Source organism: Eleutherodactylus coqui, chromosome 1, assembly GCF_035609145.1.
Source record: "Eleutherodactylus coqui strain aEleCoq1 chromosome 1, aEleCoq1.hap1, whole genome shotgun sequence".
Lineage (NCBI taxonomy): Eukaryota > Metazoa > Chordata > Amphibia > Anura > Eleutherodactylidae > Eleutherodactylus > Eleutherodactylus coqui.
The window spans coordinates 457,721,854-457,749,148 of record NC_089837.1 but is presented as its reverse complement, the minus strand read 5'-3'; the positions used below and the strand labels follow the sequence as shown (position 1 = coordinate 457,749,148).

General features: G+C 44.3%; 1 protein-coding gene across 2 annotated transcripts in view; it reads right to left on the bottom strand.

Annotated features, from left to right (window-relative positions):
- Window positions 1-26,400, bottom strand: part of TNS2 (tensin 2) — a 148,891-nt gene extending 122,491 nt beyond the window's left edge. The window contains exon 1 of one of the 2 annotated variants that reach the window (XM_066584217.1): window positions 26,285-26,400. In XM_066584217.1, the coding sequence (XP_066440314.1) occupies window positions 26,285-26,359 (75 nt within the window). In that variant the 5' untranslated portion in view covers window positions 26,360-26,400. Of the gene's footprint in view, window positions 1-299; window positions 370-26,284 lie in introns of those variants that run through there. The other variant, XM_066584219.1, reaches the window with a different exon arrangement.
- Between the last annotated feature and the right edge of the window lie 895 nt (window positions 26,401-27,295).

Here is a 27,295-nt window from a genome sequence, read left to right as displayed (position 1 = left end):
TTTATGAGACCTTTGGGTACCATGAGTAACTTCCACCCCTATAGCAAAGCCCTTGGCTTACCTCTAAATGTAGTTATGATGGGAAGTATGATAATATCAAAAAATGGTAAGCTTGCACCCTTCAGAAGACATTAAAGATGTGACCCAATCAACAAAAAGCAATAAACACTCATATAGCTATAGATCATTAAAAAAGTCACAATGTCCCCATTATGTTATATATATAAGGTGTATACTTAAAAAAACTGCTTTGGTTGGAAAAACAAGCCTCGAATACAGAGAACAGAGACAATACGCACCTTCTCCCATTGATTGCTGCGAAACTGCAGATTTCATAACGGACAACAACGTCCTTTCATAAGTTCTTTTAATTATTTCCTTCTAAGTCTCCCACTTTCGATTTTCCTCTCGCTCCCCTTGACATTTTCCTTCCCACGTCGTTCTCTTCATCCGCCCTGTGCTGCAGGCTTTCTCCTCATCATCACCCTCAGAACTGGCACGGAGCTGACTCCGGCGCTCTATATTAGCATCAGATAATAGCGTGTCTGTGCTCTGTCCCCACGCCTGGATCAGAGGAGGGGGGTAATTAAAGGTTCTGCAGAGAGTCAATGACCAGCCGGTCTATACCTCCTACTCCATATTTCTAATATTAAGGGCTTTTTTTTTTTAAAGCTTCCTGGTGCGGATGTTCTGGTTCTGTTCCAATAGCTACAATATGTGCTCTATAATAAACATGGCATAGACTAACCCACCTGTGACTCATCTGTATATTCCAGTAAACTTGGTCTAGGATAGTACATTATGACAAATAAGTCAACTAAGCATAGAAACTGCTTCTACCATAGACTTCGGTCAGGTTCTTCAAAAGAGGACATTGGCAATAAAAGTTAAAAATACTTCAGTGACAGAAATAAAGTCAGTGGGTGGGAAATATGGCTCAGTAGTGGCTGGCCACTGTCTTGACATAGGGCCCTTTTATATGGGCCAATATATTGTTCAGATTCCTGCGACTAGTTTTAGGGATGTCCCAACGTTGCAAAAAATTATTAGACAGCTAGGCGTTGAGGCAATCTTTTGTGGTTTGACTGAGACCTCTCTGACAACTCCAGCCTCTGTCACAATTGTGGTTAATGCATAATCAGCAGCTTATAGTTCAACTGCTTATATAGCACCTCTATTAACTGACACCCTGTGCATCCCATTATTGGTTGCCAACAATCATATCATTTCCCCAAACACTGCATGCTGTGTGAATATATTAGTAGCTAAAGACATTTGCCCTCACAGCCTGCCTAGCAATACATATTTAGTTATTTTATGGACTCAGTGAGGATTTAGTTCAGCCACCTATTCCTTAATTTTAAAGTGTCTTTGTTTGTTTTGAGCTCATATATGTCAATAAAGTATATAATTTTATATTATTCTCTGTTGGGAGGGTATAACCATTAGGTTATATTTTTGCCTTTGGCAATTTTTCGGTAATTATGTTTATTTAGCCAGGTTTACTCTAGGGCTGCTCCCTTTATATACTAAATGCATGTACTGACTGAACAATGAATGATAAATTTGTTAGTCGTTCAGTTTATGCTGCCTAAAATCTGAATGACTTAGGCCCGTGTAAACAGGCAGTTGTTCATCTATCAATTTATGGCTGTTTATTGTTAATGAAGATGGGCAAGCCAGAATGATCTCCGGCCTGCTACACCTCCAATTAATAGCGGTGATTGTTCCTATGTAAAAAGCATAGGAACGATCAATGCTAGGATGACCTGTTGGGCATCTATGCCCGACAGGTCGTTCTGTCTAAAAGTACCCTAAGCATTATTTTAACATGCAATTAATTGTTACAGTCAACAAGAACCTGGCTAGTCTAGATATCTGATGTGTTTTATCTCAAGTACACCTGATGCAACTAATGCAGCTCTTAATTAGTTGCATCAGGTGTGCTTGAGGCAAGACTTGATTTGCAAATGTACGCTTTTATGAGGGATTCTATTCTGAAGGCTGAATAATTCTGCAATAACCATTTTGTGTTGAATTTGGAGAAAGCTCTTACTATACTAGTTATGTTGAGCTATATAAACTTTCTCTAGTTTGATTGCTTTTTGCAAACAGCTTAACGTTTTTAAATTTGGCAAATACACTTAATTAATAAACCTAAATAATTTTGATAGCAACTGTATCCATCATTAATTCTTTGTCAAGATAAGACAGGAAGATTAGACATTCTGTGGCACATAAAGCCATGCATTGTGGAGCTTCTTGTTTTCTGTTGCTTCTATAGTGAAAAGATTTTCTAAAGTGCTGTGAGAGATTGAAACCTTTCATATTAGTCCCTGTGCTAACAATCTAATTTTCTCATCAGTATGTCTTCAAAGTGCAAGAGGAAATTGGAGTACTTGAAAAAAACCAAAATACAAAGCTCCATGCAGATTTCGCCCTCGGTTAGATACAAACCCATGACCCTAGCGCTGCAGGGCAGAATGTTGACCACTGAGCCACCATGTTGCTCTTATAGATGTCTATAAAATTCAGCATAATGCACATACTTCAAGTAAGACTTTTGCCAAAAATTAACCTGATACTCCAAAGCTTTCATTCTATCGGAAAGTTTTCTATAGTTCGGAACTTGATAATTGAGTTGAGGAATGAGGTTGTAAACGGAATGGTTCACTTAAAAATAAATAAAATGAATCTTGTTATTTGTATAGCGCCAATGTATTCCGCAGCGCTTTCAGGTAATTATTATTTATTACCCCCCACCAAGCTGGGTTCTCATTTTACGGACCTCAGAAGTATGGAAGGCTGAGTCAACCCTGAGCCGGCTACCTGAACCATGCAGGGATTGAACTTGCAACCTTCAGGTTACTTACAGGCTCAATAATCCATACATTAGGGGTTAGGGTCATTATTATTAATGCTTCCAGATCCATTTCAACTTCGGGGATATCTATTAGTGGCTTACACACTACTACTAGTCATACTATAGTCAATGAATCACAAGAAAGAGTAGTAAGTGACCAGAAGAGTGAAATCACCATCATATATTGTAGTCAGACACACCTTCATCAAATTGAGAATGCATGGATCAGATGCAGCTGGGAGACCCATCTTCTACTCTCGTGACAACATTATCCCTTGGCATGGAAATAAGCTTCCTACAACTGCTTCCAACAATGTGATACTCTTACTGCAGATTCCTGAGGTTGCTGGAGTTCATACCATGTCTGGAATGTAAAGTGGGTGATGCCCATGCCTCTCTATCACACTGGCTGCACACAAGTACACATAAACATTATCAAACTCAATTTTCATCCCAAACTTACAAAGCTGGGCACTCAAAAACGAGACAAGCACGGAGAACAGAAAATAGATGGAATCCTGATTGTCGGTCCTCAATACCAGGGGCTTAAAAAGTTCAAATTTGACAATAAACTTGCTGCACAAATGAGGGGGACTATATACCATGGGATAAAATGAAGATCTGGTTTCCTGAAATTCTACACAGAAGTGGGGCAGGGATTGCAGTACCACTGTAAATCTAAGGAAGCCGACTAATCTGCGGCCCTTCCGCAGTTGACATTGCAGAGAGGTCACAGATTACGCATCATCGCTAGGCCATAATGCGGGAAAAGCAGGAGTTTATTAAAAACAAATCTGTGCTGTGCATGTCCGACAGTACGCGCGGACGCCTCTGCTGCCAGGGTCGGATTCCGCTTGTAGAATACGACCTGCCTGTGTGCAGGCGGTCTTAACCCTTTCCAATCCACTGTTTGACCTCTGAAGACATTATGATTTAAGGCTGTACAGCTCCAATGTTGGAAGACATCCGTCGGGGTTCTCTTACTGTATATTGCCAGCCTCTCTGCTGCCGGAGCCTATCCAATGTGTCACGTCATGCAGTACTGGCTTTAGCCAGCATATAGCGCCATTGTATAACAGCAGAAAAAGAGTAAGCCCCCTAGGAAAACCAGGGTACAAATTGGATTGGCAAGGGTAATAGGAGACCCATAGAGTTGAAAAAAATGACATTTACTAAAGCTAGAAAATATACTTTCCCTGTACATGGCTGGCCTTAACTACGTGCGACTTGTACACTGGCCAGCAGTTTGTAGTAGGGGCACTAGGCCCATCCAGCCAGATGATCTTTTTCTGAGCAGTAGCAACTTATGGATCTACATGAATCCTCCTGGCTTTGACTCCTTTGATTTTTGGAGGCACTGAGGTCAGCCCATCGGTCCTGCGCAACACACTCACTCATTTCTGCTGCTGTATGTATATTATGAGTTTGGTTCTTGGACTGTATTTATGGTATGAACTTGGTTCTAGGGTTGTATTTATATCATGAGTTTGGTTCTGGTGCTGTATTTATGTTATAAGCTTGGTACTGGTACAGTATGCATTCACTGAGCTGTTCTGTTGTATGCTGCTATCTTCCTGCTTTAAGAACAAGCACAATGCAGGCAGACTGCCTATCAGTGCAATATATAACAACTTTTTCTTAGGATGGGGGGCACCAAAAAAATCTACATAAGGTTCCATGTAACCTGAGCCTGGCACGGTCTCTGTACATATATCTGACAAGCATACTGCAGCGGCAGCACCTTAATATCAATGTGAGAAACAAAAGGCAAAAGCAGCAGTGTCCATATACTTTAATTGTCATTTTTAACCCTTTCTCTCCCAGTGGGCAATTGGGCAAAATAATAGCATACCCTGGCTGTAAGACGAAGGTTCAAATGAAAGCAGAAATGTAGTATGGAGGATAAAAAAGGGGTCCAAATGATATTTAAAGTCAATGAGTGATGCCACTTTTTCTTCTGATTGCTGTTAGATACCCGGATGACCTTCAATACAACTACTGATAAGTAGTTGGACATATTCAGCTCAGACCAACACCGCACTTCTAAGGCAAGGTTCATATCACTCTTAGGCCCTAACTTTTTATGAGATCCCATTAAACGGTGCACTGAATGTATTCTGCTGATGTATGCAGCTGGATGTGTATATGAAGTTGCACACATCTGCCATTAACTCCCATGAAAGAAAACTTCAGTGAAAATGAAAAGTCTCCCAAGTCATCGAGCCAAAGAAGAGATTGAATCAATGCACTCCAGACCGACCATCTAATCCTCATCATTAATCCTAATGCATTTAATGCAGACGGTATCACAAGAGGCATTTAAATGCTTCGTCTGTTTTTTAAAAAGACACCTGCAGGATTCTGGACGAGTGTCCAAGTACACGATGTGAGCGGATATCCCCACAGGGAAGCGCTTAGTTCTGCCTGACTGTGTACTAGTTCTGTAAGCATTTAGCAGAAGCAATTACATTTAAAGGGCATGTGTCAATAGGAAATGACCTTTGGTATAAAGTTTTTATGATAAACATATTTTTTAATAATTTTTGGTAATTTTTTTTTGCATTTTCAATGTCACAATCTGTATTACAGAAAAATCCTAAAATCCAGCATTTTTCACACTGACGTGCTCTTTTACATGGAACAATCATGCAGTTTCTTGCTGGATCATGTGAAACTGAATGATAATTGTTCAGTGGAAACCGACTAAAAATGAGCGATCCGATAGCGATCTCCAGCACACTCTGCCTCCGTTCGCTGAACAGTTATCGCTCCTGTGTGAAAGCATAGGATCAATAATTGTTGGGACGACTGTTGGGTGCTTAAAGGGGTTTTCCAGTGAAGTACTATCGATGACCTATCATCAGAATAGGTCATCAATAGTTGATCGGCCGGGGTCTGCCGCTTGGGACCTCGACCGATCAGCTGAGCAGGTGCATGTGGTCCGCACTGCAATAATACAGAGGTCGGAGTAGAAGCCTCTGCGCCAACCTCCCATGTAGTGGCTGGCACTTGTAACTGCAGGCATGGCTCCCATTGATTTTACTGCATGCAGCAGAAAGTGAACGGACCCCATTATAGTCAATGGGGTCTGTTCAGTTCCAATATAAGATGAGCCGTTCAGCCAGAAGATTCTAGGGAACTGAAACACCTGATGCAGAATTGAAACCACCATAACACAGGATCCACCATTTACAGGATATTGTCACAGCTCACCACCTCTCCCTCCCTGCACAGGTTACAGAGCATATCTAGAAAAGTCTCCTATGCCGATCAATAGGTCGGCTCCTGTGGAATGTCTGAATGGCCCATAATTTCTGCCGTTAAGCATCTCTAAATGCTGTTAACTGTAGCCCCGGCAAGATGGCCACCTCCATAGTCATGTACAGGCAATAGAGTGAGAAAAATCTACAATCAGAAAATAAAACAGATTAGAAAATTGAAACAGTTTTTACAATCTGGTTTTAATTAGTAAAAACAATAGGTGTTATATTCTCTATAGTAATAATGGATACACTAGGTTTCCTCGTAGCTCCATACACGAGAACTTTGTGCTGCCTTCTGGGAGGCCTGGAGAAACAAGGCCGTCATTTGCCAGTGATGACTATACAAGTATTGAGTTTTCCCTCCAGGGGAATAATAGTTCTACAATCCAGCTGCAAATCGTGGCAATATTGCACATGACCTGCGAGGCCGAGCAGGAATACAGCTGTGTAGTGAGAACTCAGGTTCCCAGTGTTCATTCATCTCATTATCACACTATTCCCCGTACATGGCAGGAGATAATTCTGCATTATAGGTTGATACTGTCAAATACATCAAGACAATGACGGAACATCACGGGCCTATGAGGAAGGGATTTGCTCATATAGAAGACAGGCAACAACAATTTTGGCAAGTGCCAGTTATTGGACATCCACCAACTATGGGAAATCGGAATTCCAGCACCATTGTTTTACATTGTTCCACACAACACTATGCCAGGCACAGCTACCATGGAACCAGTGCGGCATTAATGTTGAGCGAACTGTTTCGAGTCAAACTTTGGTAAAAGTTTGGTTAAGCGGAGACTATCACCTCTTTTAGGGTGCTGAAATTCCAGTTTGGTTCCAGCTAAATCAGACCGAACCAAACTTTTTGCCAAAATTAGAGGAACCAGCTGAACAAAACTTTTGAAAAGTTTGCTCCTCACTATGCAGCATGTCTCCAAGGTTCTGGGTGCTAGGAGGAGAGTCAATAAGCCACTCTCCCTTGGTCAAGGTATTTATATATAGGCTAAGACAACAAACCGAATCTGTGACCCTGAATGAGTCTATGAGAACAGGAAACGGTCCTTTACATCCCTCAGTCTTTTCCCAACAATCTTTTCCGAGCAATCAAAAGTGCTTGTAAGCGCCTTTAGGTCTAACGAGGACATAGGGGTTAATTGCAGTCACTTTTGTAGAAAAATGTGAGTAATCCTTGGACATATGTCCTCCCTCTACTGGTTCACTCTCATGGAACATCTGCTTGTCATATTTATCAAAGATCTCTATTTTCTGGGCTGGAAACAGATGGAATCTGTAGTCATAAACATCTGCGCACTTACAGATATATAGGGATTGGCCACTTTTTGGGACGTCTTCACTAAACAGTGTTAACTGCTGTGTTTCGGCACTTATGGAGCGTTCCCTTAGTGTTTTTCACTACATTGTGGGATTCCGTCACAGGTGCCGAAACCAGCATTGTGATGGAACCACCGATGGAAGTGTCATTAGAGAAACATTGGACACAACATTGGAGTCCGTTTGACGAGGGTTCCATTCTTTCCATTATATCTGGAGTATAGAATCGTCAACTACGTTATATTTATTACTCCAACTATAACAGACATACATGGAAACCTCGTCAAACGGACACCAAAGTGCAGTCCGTTCCTCTAATGACAGTCATTGGTTCTGTTCAGGGTTCCACCACCACCTGAGACAAAACCCATAGAGTATTGAAAAACGCTGCAGGACCACTCCCTTTGGGCTCTTGTCCATGACTGTGTATTCGCAGCCATACGCGGCCTCTGCCGGCTCCCTGCTGGCAGAGCGTATGTCTGCCGAATGTGTAAGAGGATGCGGTAGAGTGCTTTACCCATACGGCCGTGGGCATGAGCCCTTATTTATATAGACTTTAATAAAAATGTGCCAATATCATTACCACTTAAGCTGCCTCTGGTTGGCCAGCCTTCTGTCTCCTCCGAATGGCAGTCTTGCCTAAGAGGGGGCTGCATACTGCGGGGCATGTGACCCACACATCATCATGGTTTCAAACACACTGTGTTCAATGGAGAGGTCATGATGACATGTGGGTCACATGCCCCTCTATACGCCACCGTCTTACAGACGAGACCGCCGTCCACCGTAGACAGAAGAGAGGGAGTGAGGCTTCGGTGATAATGACTTTGGGCACATTTTCAATCAGGTTTGCATGAGTAAGTGCCAAAACACGGCTGTTACACTAAGGCCAGATTCACACGATCGAATTTGCGTGCAACACGACCAATCTGTGCGCACTGTAAGCAGAAAGTAGAACCCATTGATCTGACGGTGCAAATACGCATACACTTGTGCGAATCCAACCTTATTTGTAACGGCTCACCACAAACATATGCAATTTTGGTCTATGAAAAATGTGCCATTTTCACCGCTTGCTTGTGTGTTTTTTGTGTATACGTGCTTTTTAAAAAAAAATTTCCGCTCTGTTGTTAGCGGCGTTGCGTATAAACATCGCACTTGCACAATACAATTGCTTATTACGCGCCCATAGGGAACAATACGGCTCTATCGTGCGCAATACACGGTAAACTAGAACATGCTGCGCTCTTTTTTACGTGCGTATTATACGTAATGAATATTCGCAAGTGTGTATGGATCAATAAAAATCAATGTACCTACATTGACTCCATTCACAGCGTATTATGTGCATGTACATCACGGGTGTAATGCACTATTAAATTACGCTCGTGCGGGCCTGCCCTGAGGCTGCCCTTGTTGCCCATAGCATCCAATCACAGTGCAGCTTTAATTTCTGAAACTGCTCTGGTCAAATTAAAGCTGATCTCTGATTGGCGGCTGTCGGCAACTAATACAGTTTCTTTTTATCTTTAGACAGTTTTGATAATTGAGGCTCTATGATTTCACACCTAATGACATGGGGCTCGTTCGCATCAGCGTTAGGAGATTCCGTTTTTTTGCTTCATTCCGGGAACAGAAAAACGGCACCCCAGCCGAATGACTCTGTCTTATGATGGAACTAAACAGCCGGCCATTGGCTATAATAGCGATCTGTTCAATTTCCAAAAAGCAGTCCAGCATTTTGCCGGGATTAAGGCCTCTTTCACACCGATGTTAGGGTCAGTTCAGGGTTTCCGTCTCTCTGCTCCGTTTTTGGTGGAGAGAAAATGAAATAAAACAGAAAAAAAAGGATGCATTTTTTTCTCTATTGATTTCTATAGGGTTTTTTTTAAAAAACGGAAAGTAGCCGGAAAGGCTTTCGTGTGCCTCCATTCCATTAGCTTTCTTTTTTTTGGACGGGAAAATAGCGCAGTCTACAGCATTATTTTTCCATTTAAAAAAGGGGGAAGTCTGCAGGAGTGGAGGCAAATGGAAGCGTTCCCATCTGTTTTCAGTTTGTTTGTTTTTTTAAACCCCATTGAAATCAATGGGAAAACAAATCTGTTTTTTAGGGGTTTTTTTTTAAGTTTTTCTCCTCCAAAAACGGAGCTGAGAGACGGAAACCCTGAACTGACCCTAACGCAGGTGTGAAAGCAGCCTTACAGGACGAAATGGCAAAAATCAGTGATGGAGGTCCCGAACAGAACCTCAGACGCTGATGTGAACAATGATGTCACAGCACAGACGTAAAAGCATCATCATACAAGGATAATGGGTCGGGAGGGGTAACATCACTCCTTAGGGAGAGCACCTAGAAGGTGAGTGAGGAGACTTATAAGGCCATCCATGCTCCTCTGGGTAATATGCAAATAAGGGAGATGGAAGAATGCCTCTGCAGCGCCACCTATTGGAGGGCAGCATTCCTGCAAATCAATGTCTGACCGTTTAGACAGGTCTTTAGAGCGATGATTGGGAATTTTGTGTATGGATTCTGGTTTGGCTTTCAATTCCCAATCATTGCTCTAAAGACCTGTCTAAAGGCTCGGACATTGATTTGCAGGAATGCTGCCATCCAATAGGTGGCGCTGCAGAGGTATTGTTCCATCTCCTATATTTGCATGAAAACGATGCACACAGTGATATCACGGATTATGTGGCGGATGGGTGATTGGCTTCTCAGGCCTTCACACCCCATGGTTACGACCCCGACCCCATATCACATCAGAGATTGATAGAAAAACAATTACTTTTAATATTAGGAAATTAGCAGAATCTGCTGTTTTCCCGGGAGAACTTTCATACATGACTATTAGTTTCTCTGCTCCTAGACCCAACCATAAGGAACATGTCTAACACCTGTCCAAGGAACGCTGGGAAAATATCTCATCCTCAAAATTCTATAATTTTCCATGAACGGCAACGTGGATAAGTAGAAGAGCAGCGAGTGATAGAGGACAGATCACTGGGGGGGAGGACAGGAAAGTGAGAACATGCAGACCCCTGATGGGAGGTCAATGAAAGTCCACTCACCACTGGAAGCGGAGGGTCAATGACAGTGCTCCGAGCGTTGGAGCAAGCAAGGTCAGGAGCTGTATACACAACACGAGAGGGATTAACAGTACACAAAAAGCTGCAGGAAGTTCTGGGACAACTTCTCACAAGCTGCAGGGGGACATCTCACACCATAGAGAAATTCCAGAAAAGAAAGCATTAAGAGCCATCGCAGCACTTGCCATTTTCTTGCACGTGAAAATTATCCATTATCCCCTATGGGAGAAAATCCCAAATAAAACCCAAAATTAGGCTAGCCACTTCCCAATTTAAGTGAAAGAAAGGAACCCACCCAATGACTCAAAGGGACTGACATGGAACCCGCTGATACACCTAACGGCTAGGACAGCTTAGCAGTAAGGGGAGAAGTAAGGGAGAAAAGTAAGGGCAAGTCCTATCTTTTCTTGTCCATACAAGAATCCCGCTAATGAAAACGAAACCATTGAAATCAATGGTTTCATTCTGTTATGAGGCCATGTGAAGAAGCCCTTAGACGCTTTAGCATCCCTGGAAACAGGCATAACTTGAAGCTCTTGGGCCCCAATGCAAAATTTGTTGAGTGGCCACAACCAATTATGTGCCTCTTCTAATTCTGGTGTCTTTTTAAGTGGCGAATGGGCCCTTTGGGATCCAGGTGCAACCTCTTCTTCTGCATCCCCTATAGCTAGGCCCCTGAGTAAGAGATACCCAATACCTACACCAGTTTTTTACTTCTACCATACAGCATCATGCTAGCTGTGATAAAAGCACTAAAGCCTATTCCACAATCTAAGCTTATGTTCACACAGGCCAAATCCACATCACATATTTCCAATGTTGACTTAAATGGCTGCCATGGATTTCTGCTGTGGATTCTCACTTGTTTCAGCCATGGATCGGCATGTAGATTTAGCTAAGGCAATGGAAAAAATCCACATGTGGATTCTTCAACACAGATTCCATGTTAGAGTGTGCTGGCTGGGTTCTGTGGTTCTACATGGGTTTCTAGCAGAACAGCTCCACAGGTAGCGGTTGATTGATCTGGCTGGGTGTGGATTTCTCCAGCCAGCTAATCTCCACTGGTCTGCTGCATATACATACCACTCCCTCTGGAAGAGGAAGCTGGTATCCCTTCACTCTAAGGTTTGGTTTTCTTGCATGTCTGTTATGTGTTCAGTGTATATATGTGTGAACAGTGTTGTATTCTGTGTCTGTGCTGGGTGCGAGACATGCGTGTGTGAACAGTCTTGTTCCAGTTTGTATGCAATTCATGATGCGTGGTGTGAACTGTATCCTGTGCTCTTTGGATCTGTTACCATCTAGGACGAGTTTAGGTCCATACGTAGGTTCTAGCGTGGGGCCATCCTTATCAGGACGATTGCCCTGACTGCACGCAGGTTTCTGGTGGATGTTGTCTCATTAGACTAGGGACCCGCGAGACAACGAGGACCCTTGATGTGGGCTCGCAGGCTTAAGTATCTTGGCCAAAATACAAACCAATACATTGTATCGTATCTATTTACATCTGTTTATGCGTGCAGGTATGCTTGGTCGTGTTTTGATTGTTGTAAGTCATGAGTTATGTCTGCTGTTTCTGAGCTCCGCCGGAGTTCGCCAGTTCCTGAATGACGTAACGTTCCCTGTTTAGAAGTGACGTCAGATTTCAGTGTGTGGATAAAAATCTCCTCCATACCCAATATGGTTTGGATTCCCATTAAAGTCAATAAATGTGTATTTTGCCATGGATTTGATGTGGAATCCACCATGAAAATTCAATGGGAACATACTCCTAAAGGAGTTGTCTGGTATAAAAAGCCATTTTTTAAAATACTATGTAAGGTAATTGTGAATTCAACTGGTTTTCCAAGTTATTTCTTTTTGCTAAAAATAAGCTGTGCATGTAAAAAAAAAATAAACCAGTTTTACCGTAAAGAGGCCGACTGCAGCCAGTCAACACAAACCCAGTGCGGAGAACCGAGCTGCGGCTCTAGACATGTGGGAACCAGCGAGAGATGAGTATCAGCTCTTTTATTATTTTTGGCCATGGGCAGCTGGATTGAAAAGAGGAACTCGGAAAACCCCTTTAGCCCTCAGTTCATGACCCTCATCTATTGGTGAGAGCGGAGAGTCAATGGCTCTATGCAAGTATACGAGAGCCTCGATGTGAGTCTCATAAACTTGTATAGAGTGACTGACTTCCGGTCCACATAGCAGATGCTACCACTGGCCAGGATCAGAGCGGATGCTTCTTCAGTAAAGCACCAGGTAAGAGAATTCACAGAAGTACATTTGACTTATTGCAGTTTACAAAGGCAGGGACCATTAAAAAATCCAGGAGTCCTTCTTTAAAAGGGGTTTCCAGTCATCTAATATTGATGGCCTATCCTCAGGATACATCATCAATACTTGATCGTGGGAGTCAACCGCTAGGGATCCTTGGCGATCAGTTGATCCTCTGGTCCATCGGTGCAGCTGAGCCACTGAGCCAATCATCTGCATCGGTGGTCAGCACCAGAAGTATAATAAAAGCTCTTCACTCCCACGGTAATCAATGGAAGTGATGCCTTCCGTTACACTGGTAGTTCCTCATTGCAGTCAGAGCGGGAAATTTAAAAGAAGGCATAGCTCCCATTAATTTTCATGGGAGTAATGCCTTTCTATTATGCTTCCAGCTCTGATCATCAATGTGGACATTCGGCTCGGCTGCACTGACAGTGGTTGTGGGATCAGCTGATCATTGGGCACTCTGAGTGGCCGACCCTGCAGATCAACTATTGATGACCTATCCTGAGGTCATCAATAGTAAATGGTTGGAATATCCCTTTAAGCTTATATGAAACTAGAACACAAACGTGCGCTTACAAGAGCTTGTAATACAATATGTGCAGAAGCCGATGACCTGCAATAATAAGCCTGTAAAAGTGAAGTAAAATAAAAACTGTTATGAATGTAAAAGTAAAATGAGTTATGAATAAAAGACGGACAATGAAAACGTTCAAGCAGAAGTAACTGTGCTGTGTGGGGTTTAGTTACAGTAAAGCTGATCTAACAATGTAGATATCTTTTGCATATACCAAGAGATCCTGCAGAAGTCCAACGGGGATGTAACAACTTTTCATGCCAGTACCTCTTACCCAATTACATAAGGCCCTGAGTTGTCCTCTTGTGTGAGGTCTTGTTCAGTCTGTTCTGCTTTCAAAGGGGTTGGTTCATTAGAGACAACTCTTCCAAATGATGCAGGCAGAGGCGTAACTTGAAGCTCCCGGGCCCCGATGCAAAACCTGTAACAGGGCCCCCAACTATAATGCTTTACTTATAGTACTAGGTTCCCTATATGGAGAACAGAGGCCTTATGGGCCCCCTAAGGCTCCTGGGCCCGGGTGCAACCGCACCCCCTGCATCCTCTATAGTTACGCACCTGGATGCAGGTGCTGATTTAGGCCTCCCTCACACGCGCGGATGTTTGCTGCGGGATCCGTGGTCGGTGTCTGTACCGCGAATCCGCAGCAAATACCGCCCCTTACTTCCTATGGAGATCTGCTGCTTCCTACACATGAGCGGAAATCAACTGGGATTTCTGTTCGCGGAAGAAAAATCGCAACATGCTCCATTTTCATGTGAGCTCGCACATGACCACAGCGATTAGCTGCAGTGATTATGTGGATGAAGAACAGCATGTGACTACCGAAGGAGCATCCGGGGAAAGCAGTGGCAGCAGCAGATAGACATTAATGCCCATTTTACGCGTCTCAGCAGCTCGTCTGCACTCGGGCAGCGTGGTTAGACTGCACGATTCTCGTTCAGAATTGTGCGGTTCTCGTGCACTAAGGCTGGGCTGCCACATGGCGTATTCCCAGCGAAAATCTGGTGGTTTGGCCGCAGCGAAAAACCGCAAGATCTCCGCCGGGAAAGCGTCGCTTCAAAACCCGCGGCACTTAGCACAACTTTTCTGTTGCGGCCGGCGCTCCCATAGAGGAGAGCGTGGCTGCAACAGAAAAAAAAAGAATGGACATGCTGCGGCCGGCAAATCCGCGTCGCAGCGCCGGCTTTGCTGCGACTAATTTGCCGTCCCTTGTGGACGAGATTTCTGAGAAATCTCGTCCACATGGCTGACCAATCTCGGGATAATCGACCGCAGGCAGATTTGCCACGGCAATATTCCGGACGGAATTTCCGCGGCAAATCCGCCCTGTGTGAACCCAGCCTAATTTTTCAATGTTTTACGTTGCTATGTGAAACACTGAATAATCAGTGATTAAAGAATCTTCAGTGTTACATATGCAAAAAACTGACGCCTTTTCATACATATACAGCCCTGTGTGACATCTATATGCAGTCCGCATATCTGTTTATTTTTACTTTCATTTGCCATCAGTTTTTCACATCTGCAAAAAAAAACTTAGACCCAATTCTTTTTTTTTTTATATATCTCTCAAGAAAAACAGAAAGCACACGAACGACATCTGAGTGCTATCCGTTTTTCTTCTATCCCCTTCTATCTAAAATAGATCAGAATAACGCATGTGATGACTTTTTTCATGCAGTCTGTGTGAAAAAATTTGGTGGTGTGTTGTCAGCTTAAGTAATACGGGTCTGTATGCTGCCTGTGTGGAGTCCGTTTTTTTAATGGACTCCAAACTGAAAGCTTCCGAGACCAGCAGCAGCTCGGTGGAGACGTGCAAAGGCTTCACAGAGGGAGGGAGCTCCCTCTGTTGTGTAGTCGCAAGGTTGTCATGGCAACCAAACACTAGCTACAGGTGCCCTGCTTTGCTGTTCAGGAGCTGCGGCAGGGAATCGGAATTATCGGCTATCTCTCAGAGGGGATGAACAGTGGGAGCCGGCCTGCGGCTACCCCAGAGGGGAAAAACAGCCGGGGGTGAACTGCAGGAGCCGGCCTGCGACTATCAGCTGCAGGTAAACAACGGGGGTGAACTGCGGGAGCCGGCCTGCGGTTATCAGCGGGGGTGAACGGAGGAAGCAGGCCTACAGCTACCAGCGGGGGTGAATCAGCGCCCAGAGGCTGTTAATCAGAAGCTTCCACTAGCTATGGGCAGATCGGTGAGGGTGTGTATCCAAATGCCAATGAGAACCTTGGGGCGCTCCCTTTACCTCAGGCCATTTCCACCCATAATCCTGGCGGAGACAAAATACAACAGTACTGAACTGCTCTACATGTCTTGCCCAGATAGAAGGACAGACACAACAAATGAAAATGTAATATTTTTTTATAATACACAAACTACATTGCTACATTGTAACTGGCCTGTTCTAAGTAGCTTCATTTTTATGCAATTTTCGCTAAGCATTAACTCTTTGAAGTTATTGAGTAAAAAGGCCCCAGAATTGCCAGCGGTATAACTATAGGGGATGCAGGGAATGCGGTTGCACCCGGGCCCAGGAGCCTTGGGGGGCCCATAAGGCCTCTCTTCTCCATATAGGGAGCCCAGTACTATGAATAAAGCATTACAGTTGGGGGCCCTGTTACAGGTTTTGCATTGGGGCCCAGGAGCCTTAGGGGGCCCATAAGGCCACTCTTCTCCCTTCAGGGGCCCAGTACTATGAATAAAGCATTATAGTTGGGGGCCCTTTTACAGGTTTTGCATTGGGGCCCAGGAGCTTCAGGTTACCCCTCTAGATATTGTACACACAGTCCAGCACCATCTACATACTTGGCTGCTATAGTCCAAGAGCCTCATATAACCAGCCAGTGGGCCGCTGCCAAATGAGAATGGTGCCCTAGGGAAGTGCCTGTATGCTCATTAGTTCAAAGAATAAGTCCTCTCGCTAATACAAATCTCTTGCATTTTTCCTTTATCTATTGGCTTTAAATGAAAACGGCTAAATATGTGAAACAGCTGTACATAGTAACATCATCGACCAACCCAACTCACTGGAGAACAAGAATATTTGTCAAGTAGGTAACGGGTCAGAGCAGCAGCAAGTGAGCCCTTAGGCTTTGTTCATATTGCATTTTAATCTACGTTTGCTATATGTTGGGTCAGTATGCGCTGGTTAGTTATTTTACTCTATAGAATAGTGTAGTTGACTCCATACAGTGTTTATCAGACTGCGGACTTCACTACAAATACCTTCAACAGCATGCTATGGAAAAGCGTTTTTTCCTGCCCACGAGTGGAAATTAAAGGAGATGTCCCGCGCCGAAACGGGTTTTTTTTTTTTTAACCCCCCCCCCCGTTCGGCGCGAGACAACCCCGATGCAGGGGTTAAAAAAACCACCCGCACAGCGCTTACCTGAATCCCGGCGGTCCGGTGACTTCAATACTTACCGCTGAAGATGGCCGCCGGGATCTTCTACCTTCGTGGACCGCAGCTCTTCTGTGCGGTCCACTGCCGATTCCAGCCTCCTGATTGGCTGGAATCGGCACGTGACGGGGCGGAGCTACACGGAGCCCCTCTCTGGCACGAGCGGCTCCATAGAAGAAAGCTGAAGACCCGGACTGCGCAAGCGCGGCTAATTTGGCCATCGGAGGCCAAAAATTAGTCGGCTCCATGGAGACGAGGACGCCAGCAACGGAGCAGGTAAGTATAAAACTTTTTATAACTTCTGTATGGCTCATAATTAATGCACAATGTATATTACAAAGTGCATTATTATGGCCATACAGAAGTGTATAGACCCACTTGCTGCCTCGGGACATCTCCTTTAATTGCTATTTTCGACTCACAGGGTAAAATCGTGGCATGCTCTATTTCTAGGTGTATTCCATGCGCATGTCTTCCATTGAAGTCAATGGAAGCTGTCTGATCTGCGGCCCAGCGACGGCGCTGCATAATCTGTGCACATCCATAGTATAGGATAGGAAGAATGTGCACAGGTACGCGGGTCACCGGCCGGGCACAGGGTCGGATTCAGCTGCGGGGTCCCACATGCTGAGTCCGACCCGGTCATGGGCAGGAGGCCTTACCTGTTAGCAATAGACAGGACATGTTGACTCTATGCTGCTAGTTATCAGGGCATGAAGAATGATCTACTAAGCTTCTGTTCACTCAGCCAGATATCAGGGCATGAAGAATGACATATTGGGGTTTGGTGCTTCCTGCTGCTAGTTATCAGGGCAGTTAGAGTTATCTACCAAACTCTAGTCTATACAGCCAGATGTCAGGGCATGAGGATTGACTTACTAAGCTTTAGTGTATCCTGCCAGCTAATAGAACAGATGCACTATCTTTTCTACCTTGCTTTAGACTTCTGATGAAAGAGTATTTATCCGCATTTTAGAAACGTGTTGAGTCTTATTTTATGCGCTGGAATCCATTTGTGGGTGTTACACACAGTCAACATTTATTTTGGCTGGGACCGGCATTGGTTTTTCACTGAGGATTTAGATCAAGTCCGTGGATACATGGTAGTAATCTGAATCTTTTATTACATGTTGGAACCCATTTGCAAGTGATATGCACAGTCAGTATGCATCTTTGGCTGGGCTAACAACTGAGACAATGTAATCAGCTGTTATCAGCTCTGCCCCAATAGAACACTGCGTGCGGTCCTGCTTGTCAGCTGTTCTGCCAAACAATGGTTTTCAGGCAGAACTGAAATTCATTGTTCGGACAAACAGTGAAAGATGGGCACATTTACACACAACGATTATCACTCAAAAGATGGCTTTTGAGCGAATTTTGAGCGATAATTGTTGTGTCTAAATGGGCCTCAAGTTTGGCTAGTAATCAGATCACCCACCATAGGTAGAGTCTGACATAATATTGGAACCCATTTGTGAGCGTCATGCCTCATTAGTATCCATTGGGCTGGCACTCACTTTGGGTCTCCATGGAGGATAAGAGGGTCCATAGATATATGGTGGTACTTTGTGAAGTGGTTCATGCTACGTCATTACTCAGTCTGTCTAGCCGCTCGATTACCCACCATAGGTATCCACCAAGAATCTAGAGAAATCTACTACAGTGGCCTTTGGGAGACACAATATCTGATGCCTCTATGGTCATGATAGATTCTCTTCACCTTTTCACCTTAACTGATTTTCACTTTGGATGGTACCCCTGAGGTGACACCACTTCTGGTGATTGGGGGCTCTCCTTAATGTGTAGCATCATTTTTGGTGGTAAGAATCCCTGTTATAAGGAGATATTGGAGGGACGAGTCCATATCTGAGCTCCCCTCTCGTCAATGTTGTATCTTTTTCTGGCACTAATTGCCAAATGGCTCTGATTTTAATCTATGTTAATAAAGGTTATTTTTTAATCCTATTCTGTGAAGAATTTTTTGAGGTAATTAGGATTTTTTCAGCCTTCTGTGATTCCATTCAGAGTTATACATTCAAAAACATATACTTTTTTTTACACTGGGATCCTATGGGCAATATAAGCCAAAGTATGCCTATACAGGGCTGTTTCGCTCCTACAGGGGATGAGAAGGAAGATGAATATGCACTGGGCTCTCATGTGCAAAACGTGTTTGCATCGGGTTAAAAATCCCTATATCTAAGGCCGGCTGCACATGGCCGGATTTGCATTGCGGAATTTGGGCTGGTGTTTGCCCCTCGCTTCCGCAGCAAATACCTGCCATTACATGCGATGCAAAAGCACTTTTCCCTGCCTACAAGCGAAAATCAATTGCGTTTTTCCACTCGCAGAGGAAAAAGCGCAGCATGTTCTATTTTAGTGCGGGCTACTTCCATTGAAGTCAATGGAAGCCGTCCGACCCACAGCCCTTCCGCAATGAACATTGCAGAAGGGTTGCTAGACCCGCATCATTGCCTAGTGATGACGCGGCAAAATCTGTACTGTGCATGTCCATCAGCTCGCCATCCGGACCATCCGCAGATCAGAAGGACGCCTGCACACGCGAAGACGACTGACAGGTACGCAGGGTCACCGGCCGGGCACAGGGTTGGATTCTGCTGCGGGACCCCGTATCCGGACTCTGGCCCATTCGTGTTCAGGAGGCCTAAAAATTTTTAAATCAGAAAATGTCACTTCACAGCTCTCCATAAACGTCAGTGGAACGTACAGAGTACTGTGTAACATAAACACATTTCCACACTTTCGGAGGTCAATAAACCTTTCAGTATGTGTTATTAGACGGTGGGAAGAGAAGACATAAAAGTGTCAGCAAACACATCAAGAAGATAAAAACTGAATGCGATACATATAATTCTGGGTCTGATCAGTGCAGGGCAGTCTACAGATAGGCAGTAATATTGGACATTGTAACTCTCACTGTTAAGTTGTGTCTAGAGATGAGCGAGTATACTCGCTAAAGGCAATTGCTCGAGCGAGCATTGCCTTTAGCGAGTACCTGCCCGCTCGAGACTGAAGGTTCGGGTGCCGGCGCGGGGGAGCGGTGAGTAGCGGCAGTCAGCAGTAGGGAGCGGGGGGAGAGAGGGAGATCTCCCCTCCGTTCCTCCCCGCTCTCCCCCGCAGCTCCCTGCCCGCTGCCGGCACCCGAACCTGCAGTCTCGAGCGGGCAGGTACTCGCTAAAGGCAATGCTTGCTCGAGCAATTGCCTTTAGCGAGTATACTCGCTCATCTCTAGTTGTGTCTTTTAAATACATCACTTGTATCAAAACAAACTGCAAGAAGAGATCTGCAAAGCTGTGAGAAGTTAAAGGGGTCATCCCAAAAAGGACTTCTATCACCTATCCATTCTTATCGGTGCAGGTCTCACCAACGTGGAGACATGGAGAGTAAATGGAGCGGCGGTCACTTCAATGGGGCTGATGGAATTTAGCCAAATACAAGCACTCATATATCTCAGGCCGCTCCATTGAAGATGAATGGAGCGACACCGCACATGCACGATCGCCACTCCATTCAATGTTCACCTCACTGCAGGGGGTGCACTAAGGCCACAGTGAGGACGAGAGGGGGTCACAAAACCACTATTCTCAGGATCGGCGGGGATCTCAACTGTGGGACCTCTAGCGATCAGCAAATGCGCAGGAAAATAGAGAATGCTGCGTTTTTTTCACGTGACGCGATTGCCTACACAAAATACGTGCATATGAACGAACCCATTAAAATCAATGGGTTCTGTTTTTTGCTTATTGCTTGCACAAAAGATTTTGCGCAGAAATACGCCCGTGTGGCACAGACCTAAGGATCCACCCCTGGCTTTGTAAATGTATCAATACATTGACAACTGGATATTACTATCCCCCTTGTCAATAGTGCTTGTCCCCATACAATCTGACACAACCAACACTAATTTATGTGTGTAAGGTCACACCTCATTGGCAAAGGGAATATTAACAACTAGCTTAATTTTTTAAATACATTTCCAGGAGGAACAACAGAGGGACAGCAGAATGTAGAGTCCATGATTAAAAGATTCTACATGCATAGAATAAAATACATATAGCCATATAAAGAAGCAGTGAATGGTATCCATAGGAGCAGTAAATCTAGAACACATTCTCTAGGAATATCCAGGAAAGCCAACTCTAGGAAGAGCAGCCTATGTCATCTACTCCGAACCTTCTCCCAAGAGTGTTTAAAGAGGAGAGACAGGAAGTTTACATGATGTTATATTTTATGTAGGATGATGGAGACCTGTATATATGAAGGGGCTGCCGCCGCACCTCACTCCTTCCTATCGAGGACGTCACTGACCGCAATGGCTCTCTAAGTATACACACGAAATAGCAGTGGGTAAACCAATAACAGACTCCTTCAGTTCTTGCTCAGCTATCTGAATACTCGACATTTCTGACTCCGTACACCCACCAGGATAGGGCTTCTCAATCCACATTCTTCTTATTCATATTTATGAGCTGGAGGGATTATTAAAAAGGCCCCTCTGTGTAAGATGTTTACGTCGGGCAGTCAGATGACATTACGGAAGAAAAGTTTAAGTGAGCACTAAAAGAAAAAACATTACCGCAAAAGGTGTTAGGAATGTACCCCTTTACAGCCAATAATGCCATCATACAAAGGGGGGAAGGGACTTGTTATTTGTATAGCGCCAACTTATTCCGCAGCACTTTCAGGTAATTTTTTACTTATTACCCCCCAGTAAGCTGGGTATTCATTCTACTGTTGTTGGTATGTTGGAAGGCTGAGTCAACCTTGAGCCGACAGGGATTGAACCTGCAACCTTCAGGCTGTGAGTGAGAGCTTAGGACTGCATACTGCTGCCTTAACACTCTGCACCACACAAAGCACCCAGAATATGTACCCTGTGGGTACCATGATGTTCCTGAGCTAACTATGGGGCAGTTTTGGTCCCTCCATTAGGTTTCTAGGAAAGGACTAATTTTGATGTCCATTTTATGGTTTACGTATATCTCTGAAACATCAGTCCAAATAACATGAATGGAGCACAAAAGTCTACATACAAATGAGATACAGCTGGAATATAGTATGATATAAGGCGTTATATACACAGCGGATCAACCTACTAGACAACGACATCTTTGGTGGAATTATCCCTACTGGTTAATAGTTGCAGACTAACTGGGAGAACAAATCAGTCTTTATGGTTTGACCTCCGAAGCCTCAACTTCATGATGTTATGTCAAAGGTACATAGATGATGTTCCCAGCTGTTCACAAACTAACTAAACAAATCTGGTCAATATATTGTAATTCGGAGTTTAAAAGGGTTTTCACATAAAGATATCTGTCCATATGTTCTATTAGGGTAAAAGGAGATCCTAGAGTGGTGTCCTCTGCTTGGAACCCCCTCTATGAACCAGAATGGAGCTCAGAGGCCAAGGACCCTGTGGGTTTAAAGGGAACCTGGAAACTCGTATCTGAGCTTCTACCATGTTGTTACTGAGCATCTGAAAAGCAGGACACACACATTACCTAAGAAAAAAGGCAAGTAGCATAAAGTCAAAAGCCTACTTCATATCCAGTGTGCCCAAAATGCTGATGCACCATCTTGAGTTAAAGAGGCAGTACCATCATCGCTACAAGTCAAGACGTCACACAGATGCACAATAACAACATGGTGACAGCTCAGATATGAGTTTCCTGGTGATGTGTTCCCTTTAATACGGTCTACATATCTAAGGCCACATTAGCGAGGGTCACTGAGCGCCAAAGATTACAGATGATTGGCACCATGTCCAGTAGAAAGGACAACATGGTCCCGGTACAGTATTGATAGAATGTGTTTTCAACCATGGAAAATGAAACAGGTTGAACCTCATCATTGTACCCTTAAGAAATGCTTGATGGAACGTTCATAAGGTTGAAATATATTAATAAAATGATGGTGTCATAGTTGATGGATTTCGGGGCTGACCTGGATTTCGGACTATATTCACACAAGGATGGTTAACTCATAATTCAATCTGTGGCTTGATTCAGAATGGAGTTCAATGACCAGAGTTGAGTTCCAGAGCTGAGCACTAACTATCAGACATATCCTGTCCATGGCCCTTTAAGAACACCCCAGGTGCTCTGACACTGTTCTCCTTTCGAATGGCTCAAATGGCTTTAAAATGTTCTTTGGGTTCTTTTATTTTAATGACATAACCAATCATAAGCAATGACTGCAGCAGACCTATTGGTGACTCACCAAATACTGGGATTATTAGTAGGAACATCACGGTCCCTGTTGATGAGATAGAGTAGACTTGGAGTGACGGAGAAAACTGCAATACAGAGAAATCCCACACAAACTATACAAACTCCATGCAGATGTTGGTCTGGTTGGATTTTTTAAGCAGGACGCCAATGCTGAGAGACAAGAGAAGTGAACCCCGCGCCATCACACTGATGCCATACATTTCTCCTCATTTTACTTTCTTCATGTTTTCTCCATATAGTCCAACACATTTGTGGCAGAGGGAAGGAGGCTGGAATACAAGTTCTCAGCTCCTATTCTCCTATGATGACACTTTTGTCTATACACATGACCAATGCAGCCAGTGTCCTTTCAGAAGCCTCTCCGAATGGTATGTCATCAGTGATACCCCGCAAACAGGGCATGGAGTCTGGAATACTGTGTCCAGTTCAGGGTACCCCAATGTAAAAAGACATAAACAAACTGGAGCAAGTTCAGAGAAGAGTTACCAAGATGGTGAGCGGTCTGCAAATCATGTCCTATGAGGAACGCTTAAAGAATCTGGGAATGTTTAGCTTTCAAAAAAGAAGGCTGAGAGGAGACTTAATAGCTGCCTACAAATATCTGAAGGGCTGTCACAGTGCATAGGGATCAGCATTGGATGGCAGTTGTATTTTGGCATGGAGAGGTACTATTGTGTGGGAAACATATAGCAGTGTTATATGGGCACTATATGGCTGTATTACTTGGATACTGTATAGACACATTATTTAAAGAGGTTGTACCACAATTGCAAGATATCTCCTTTTCACAGGATAGGGGATAACTTGTTGATCGTGGGGGTCTCACTGCCGAGACCCCCGTCAGTCCCCTCATCCTCCTCATTATGGGGTTACTGAACTCCCAGCAGTAAGGAGAAGACTGAATGGAGCACTGGTCGCACAAGCATGCATTTACTTTCAATGGGACTGTGGATATAGCTGAGCTACAAGCGCTTGGGTATTTCCATCAGCCCCATTGAAATGAATACATGCTTGGTTGGTGTTCCCTTCACAGTGACGTCACTGGGGAGTGACCCCTGCAGTGAGGGAGAGCAGCACACAGGAGTCCAATTCTCAAGATTGGCATGAAACCCCCACCGATCAGCAAATTACTCCCTATCAGGTGGATAGGAAATAACTTGCAATTGAGGTAGAGCCCCTTTAAGCACTGTATGGCAGTATTATTTGGGTGCTGGAATGACAACTCTGTGTGGGTAATGTATGGCAGTATTATGAGTATAGTATGGTGATATTCAAGTATAAATATGGACCAGTTTTCTATAAAATCTGTTCTGGTATTTGGTGAAGCACCCTGTGAAGAAGTGATCCAAACTAGATCATGTGATCTGTTATACCTACATGTTGTAAACTCTAGTAGAACACCTATATCCAAAAGCTGCAGTGTGGCCGGATTCACATCTGCCTCAGAACATCCGACCGGAAGGTGCGTCGCAGAGGCGGCTCAAAATACCGGAAGAAAAAGGGCTACGTGAAGCACTTTTCCTTCCGTCCAAAAGCCGGGCAGCTGAGCGGAAAGCAGACGGATCCCATTATAGCCAATAGGGTTAGCCCGGCGCTGTTCGTTCCATCCACAGACGCAACTGTTCTGCCTCGAAAGGAGCATGAAAGCGGAATCCCCAACACAGGCGTGAAACCTCCCTTAGATTATTCCAGTATCAACTTGTCACCAAGTAGAAAGTCTTTGCTATGACCAGAACTCTTTTAGAAAATTGTATTTACCTGCTTCACCCTAAATGGAACATGTTGATCCAGAGGAAGGAGAAAAACCCCAATGAGGTAGAAGCCAATTTTCCTCATACTAGGGGAAAAAAATTCCTTCCTGTCTCTAAGTCTGGCAATCGGAATAATCCCTGAATCACCGACCCTTTTGAAGTAATCAGTGACTGTAACATGTAATATTGTTGCACTCAAGAAAGACATCCAGATCCTTCTTAAACTTTCTCGAGTTTGCCATCACCACGTCCTCAGGCAGAGAGTTCCACAGTCTCACTGCTCTTACAGTAAAGAACCCCTTTCTATGTTGGTGATGAAAGCTTCTTTCCTCTACATCCCAGTGGTTGTCAATACCTGACATGCTTCCTGTAGTGGAGATACAGCAGCGACATCCATAACCCATCACTGGGGCTCCAGTGAAAGCAGCACTTATTAAAGACACATACAAGCGTGCATAAGGATGGTTTCACACCCCGCCAAGTTTTTAGTGGTGTTTTTCCGAGGATGATTTTTATGCCAAAACTCCCTGCGGCCGGATGTTAGCTGCAGGTTAATAGGGAACTATGAAACGCACTACAAACAGCGCACTTTTAGTTTTTTTTCTGCTTTTTTCTTTTCTCTTGTGTTTCTTGGGTCAGCGGCATTATTTTTTATTGCAATTGCAGCAGGTCGTAGGTTCGATGTTTTTTATTTGTCATTTTTTGCATAAGCAGGTCTAAGCTCCTTCACATGGGCATATTTACACTCACGATTCGCAGAGAATAGAACTTATTGATTTCAATGGGTTCGCTCAGATTTCCGTATTTGCGGGCACATTTCAGTTGTGCAAAAAATGCAGCAAGCTCTACTTTTCTGTGAATTTGCGCATCGAAGCTCCTCATAGAATTCAATGAGGGATGCGCAAATGTTTCTGCAATACGTAAGAAGATGCATAATACATCTGGAACTCCTTAGACGAATTAGCCATTTCAAGCAGTGCGACTTTCTTTGCAAATGAACATTTACAAGTACACTAAAATATGCTGATACGTGTGCAAAAAGGCGCTGTGGTGCGCGCAAATGCATCATAAGAAATGCATGTAAAAATGTGTGAATTAGAAAAAAAAATCACTAGTTTATTTTTACATGCGATTTCCTGGGACAAAAAAGATGTAAAAAATGCGTGAAGGAAGCAAAATAATCACTAATAGGATGCAAAACGCGTCAGCAGCTTTATTCTGCGCTTTCTGTATCTTTCCTACAAGCTCCCTCTGTTTTTTGGTAGATTATAGGTGAAGCTGTTTAACCTCTGGGGTCTCCAAGACCTTTACAACATGCAGATGTAGCAGAGCTGACTGCCATAAAACTGTCACATCAGTCTCAATAATCAAGTCATCTGTCAAGGCCATGAACATCCATGTAAAGTACTGTCAGCCTGACATGTCACAAGTTTCCAGCATGCAACAGGTTAAACAGGTTGGCAGAGGTGCCATGCAGTGTACCTCGGTCAGATGCATCCTCCTCCTGGCACGTCCAGTCCGCTGTCCCTCCAGCGCACAACTCCCTGTACAGCCCATGCAGGACACATAACCTGACACAACGCAGCAGAGCGACGCAGCAGAGCCGAGTGTGCTGGATGTGCTGCGTGCGGGGCAGAGGGCAGAGCTCCGCCTGGGGGCGGGCTGGGGAGGCGCAGCCCGATGGTGCCAGCTAGCGATCCCACATGTCAGCATGCTCAACTCCTTGGAAGGAGCTGGGGCAATAGAAAGCTATCTTTAAGGAAAGCAGGGTTGTGATGTAGTGCACAGATGTAGCAGAGCTGAATTTGTCATTTAAAGTGACCCTAATCTATCTTTTTTTTGCACGGCACCTTTAGCTTAATGTGGTTTTACACCTAACGATTTATCGTTTGCCTGATTATGTGGGCATTTAAATCGCTCACTAAGACTGCCTGTCCACGGGCGTTTTTGCATTGTGTTCCCCACGGTGATAATCCGGCTGCGGGAAACGCAATGCACGATTTCCACAGTATCGCTATGAAAAAAGCGTAGTCCCCCTGTCCACGAGCGGAGAATCATAGTGATTCTCCGCTCTGTCAGATAGGCTCACCGCGGAGATCCGTCAGCTGACTCCTGCTCCCCGGCGGCGGCTCCCGGGGTGGAGATCGGCCGCAGGATATCGCAACGCCTGTGGACAGGCAGCCTAAGTTGTTCAGTCGTTCACATTCACCGTACTAGTCAATGAAAACGACTGAACAATCAGTATTTAAAGCCATTAGCGAACGAGCCAACGGTTTTAATGCATAAGCAAATGAATTATCATTCATTGTTTAATCGTTGGCCGTGTTTACACGGAATGATTAGTGTTCATTTTTGCTCGTTTGATGATAATCATTGCGTGTAAAAGGGCCAGAGTAGTAGTGCAGCACCATACCCTTATGAACGATGTCTAAACCCCTTAGGCCACTTGCACTCGACCAAGCAAATCACGAGATGCAGGGAAAAAAATCGTGG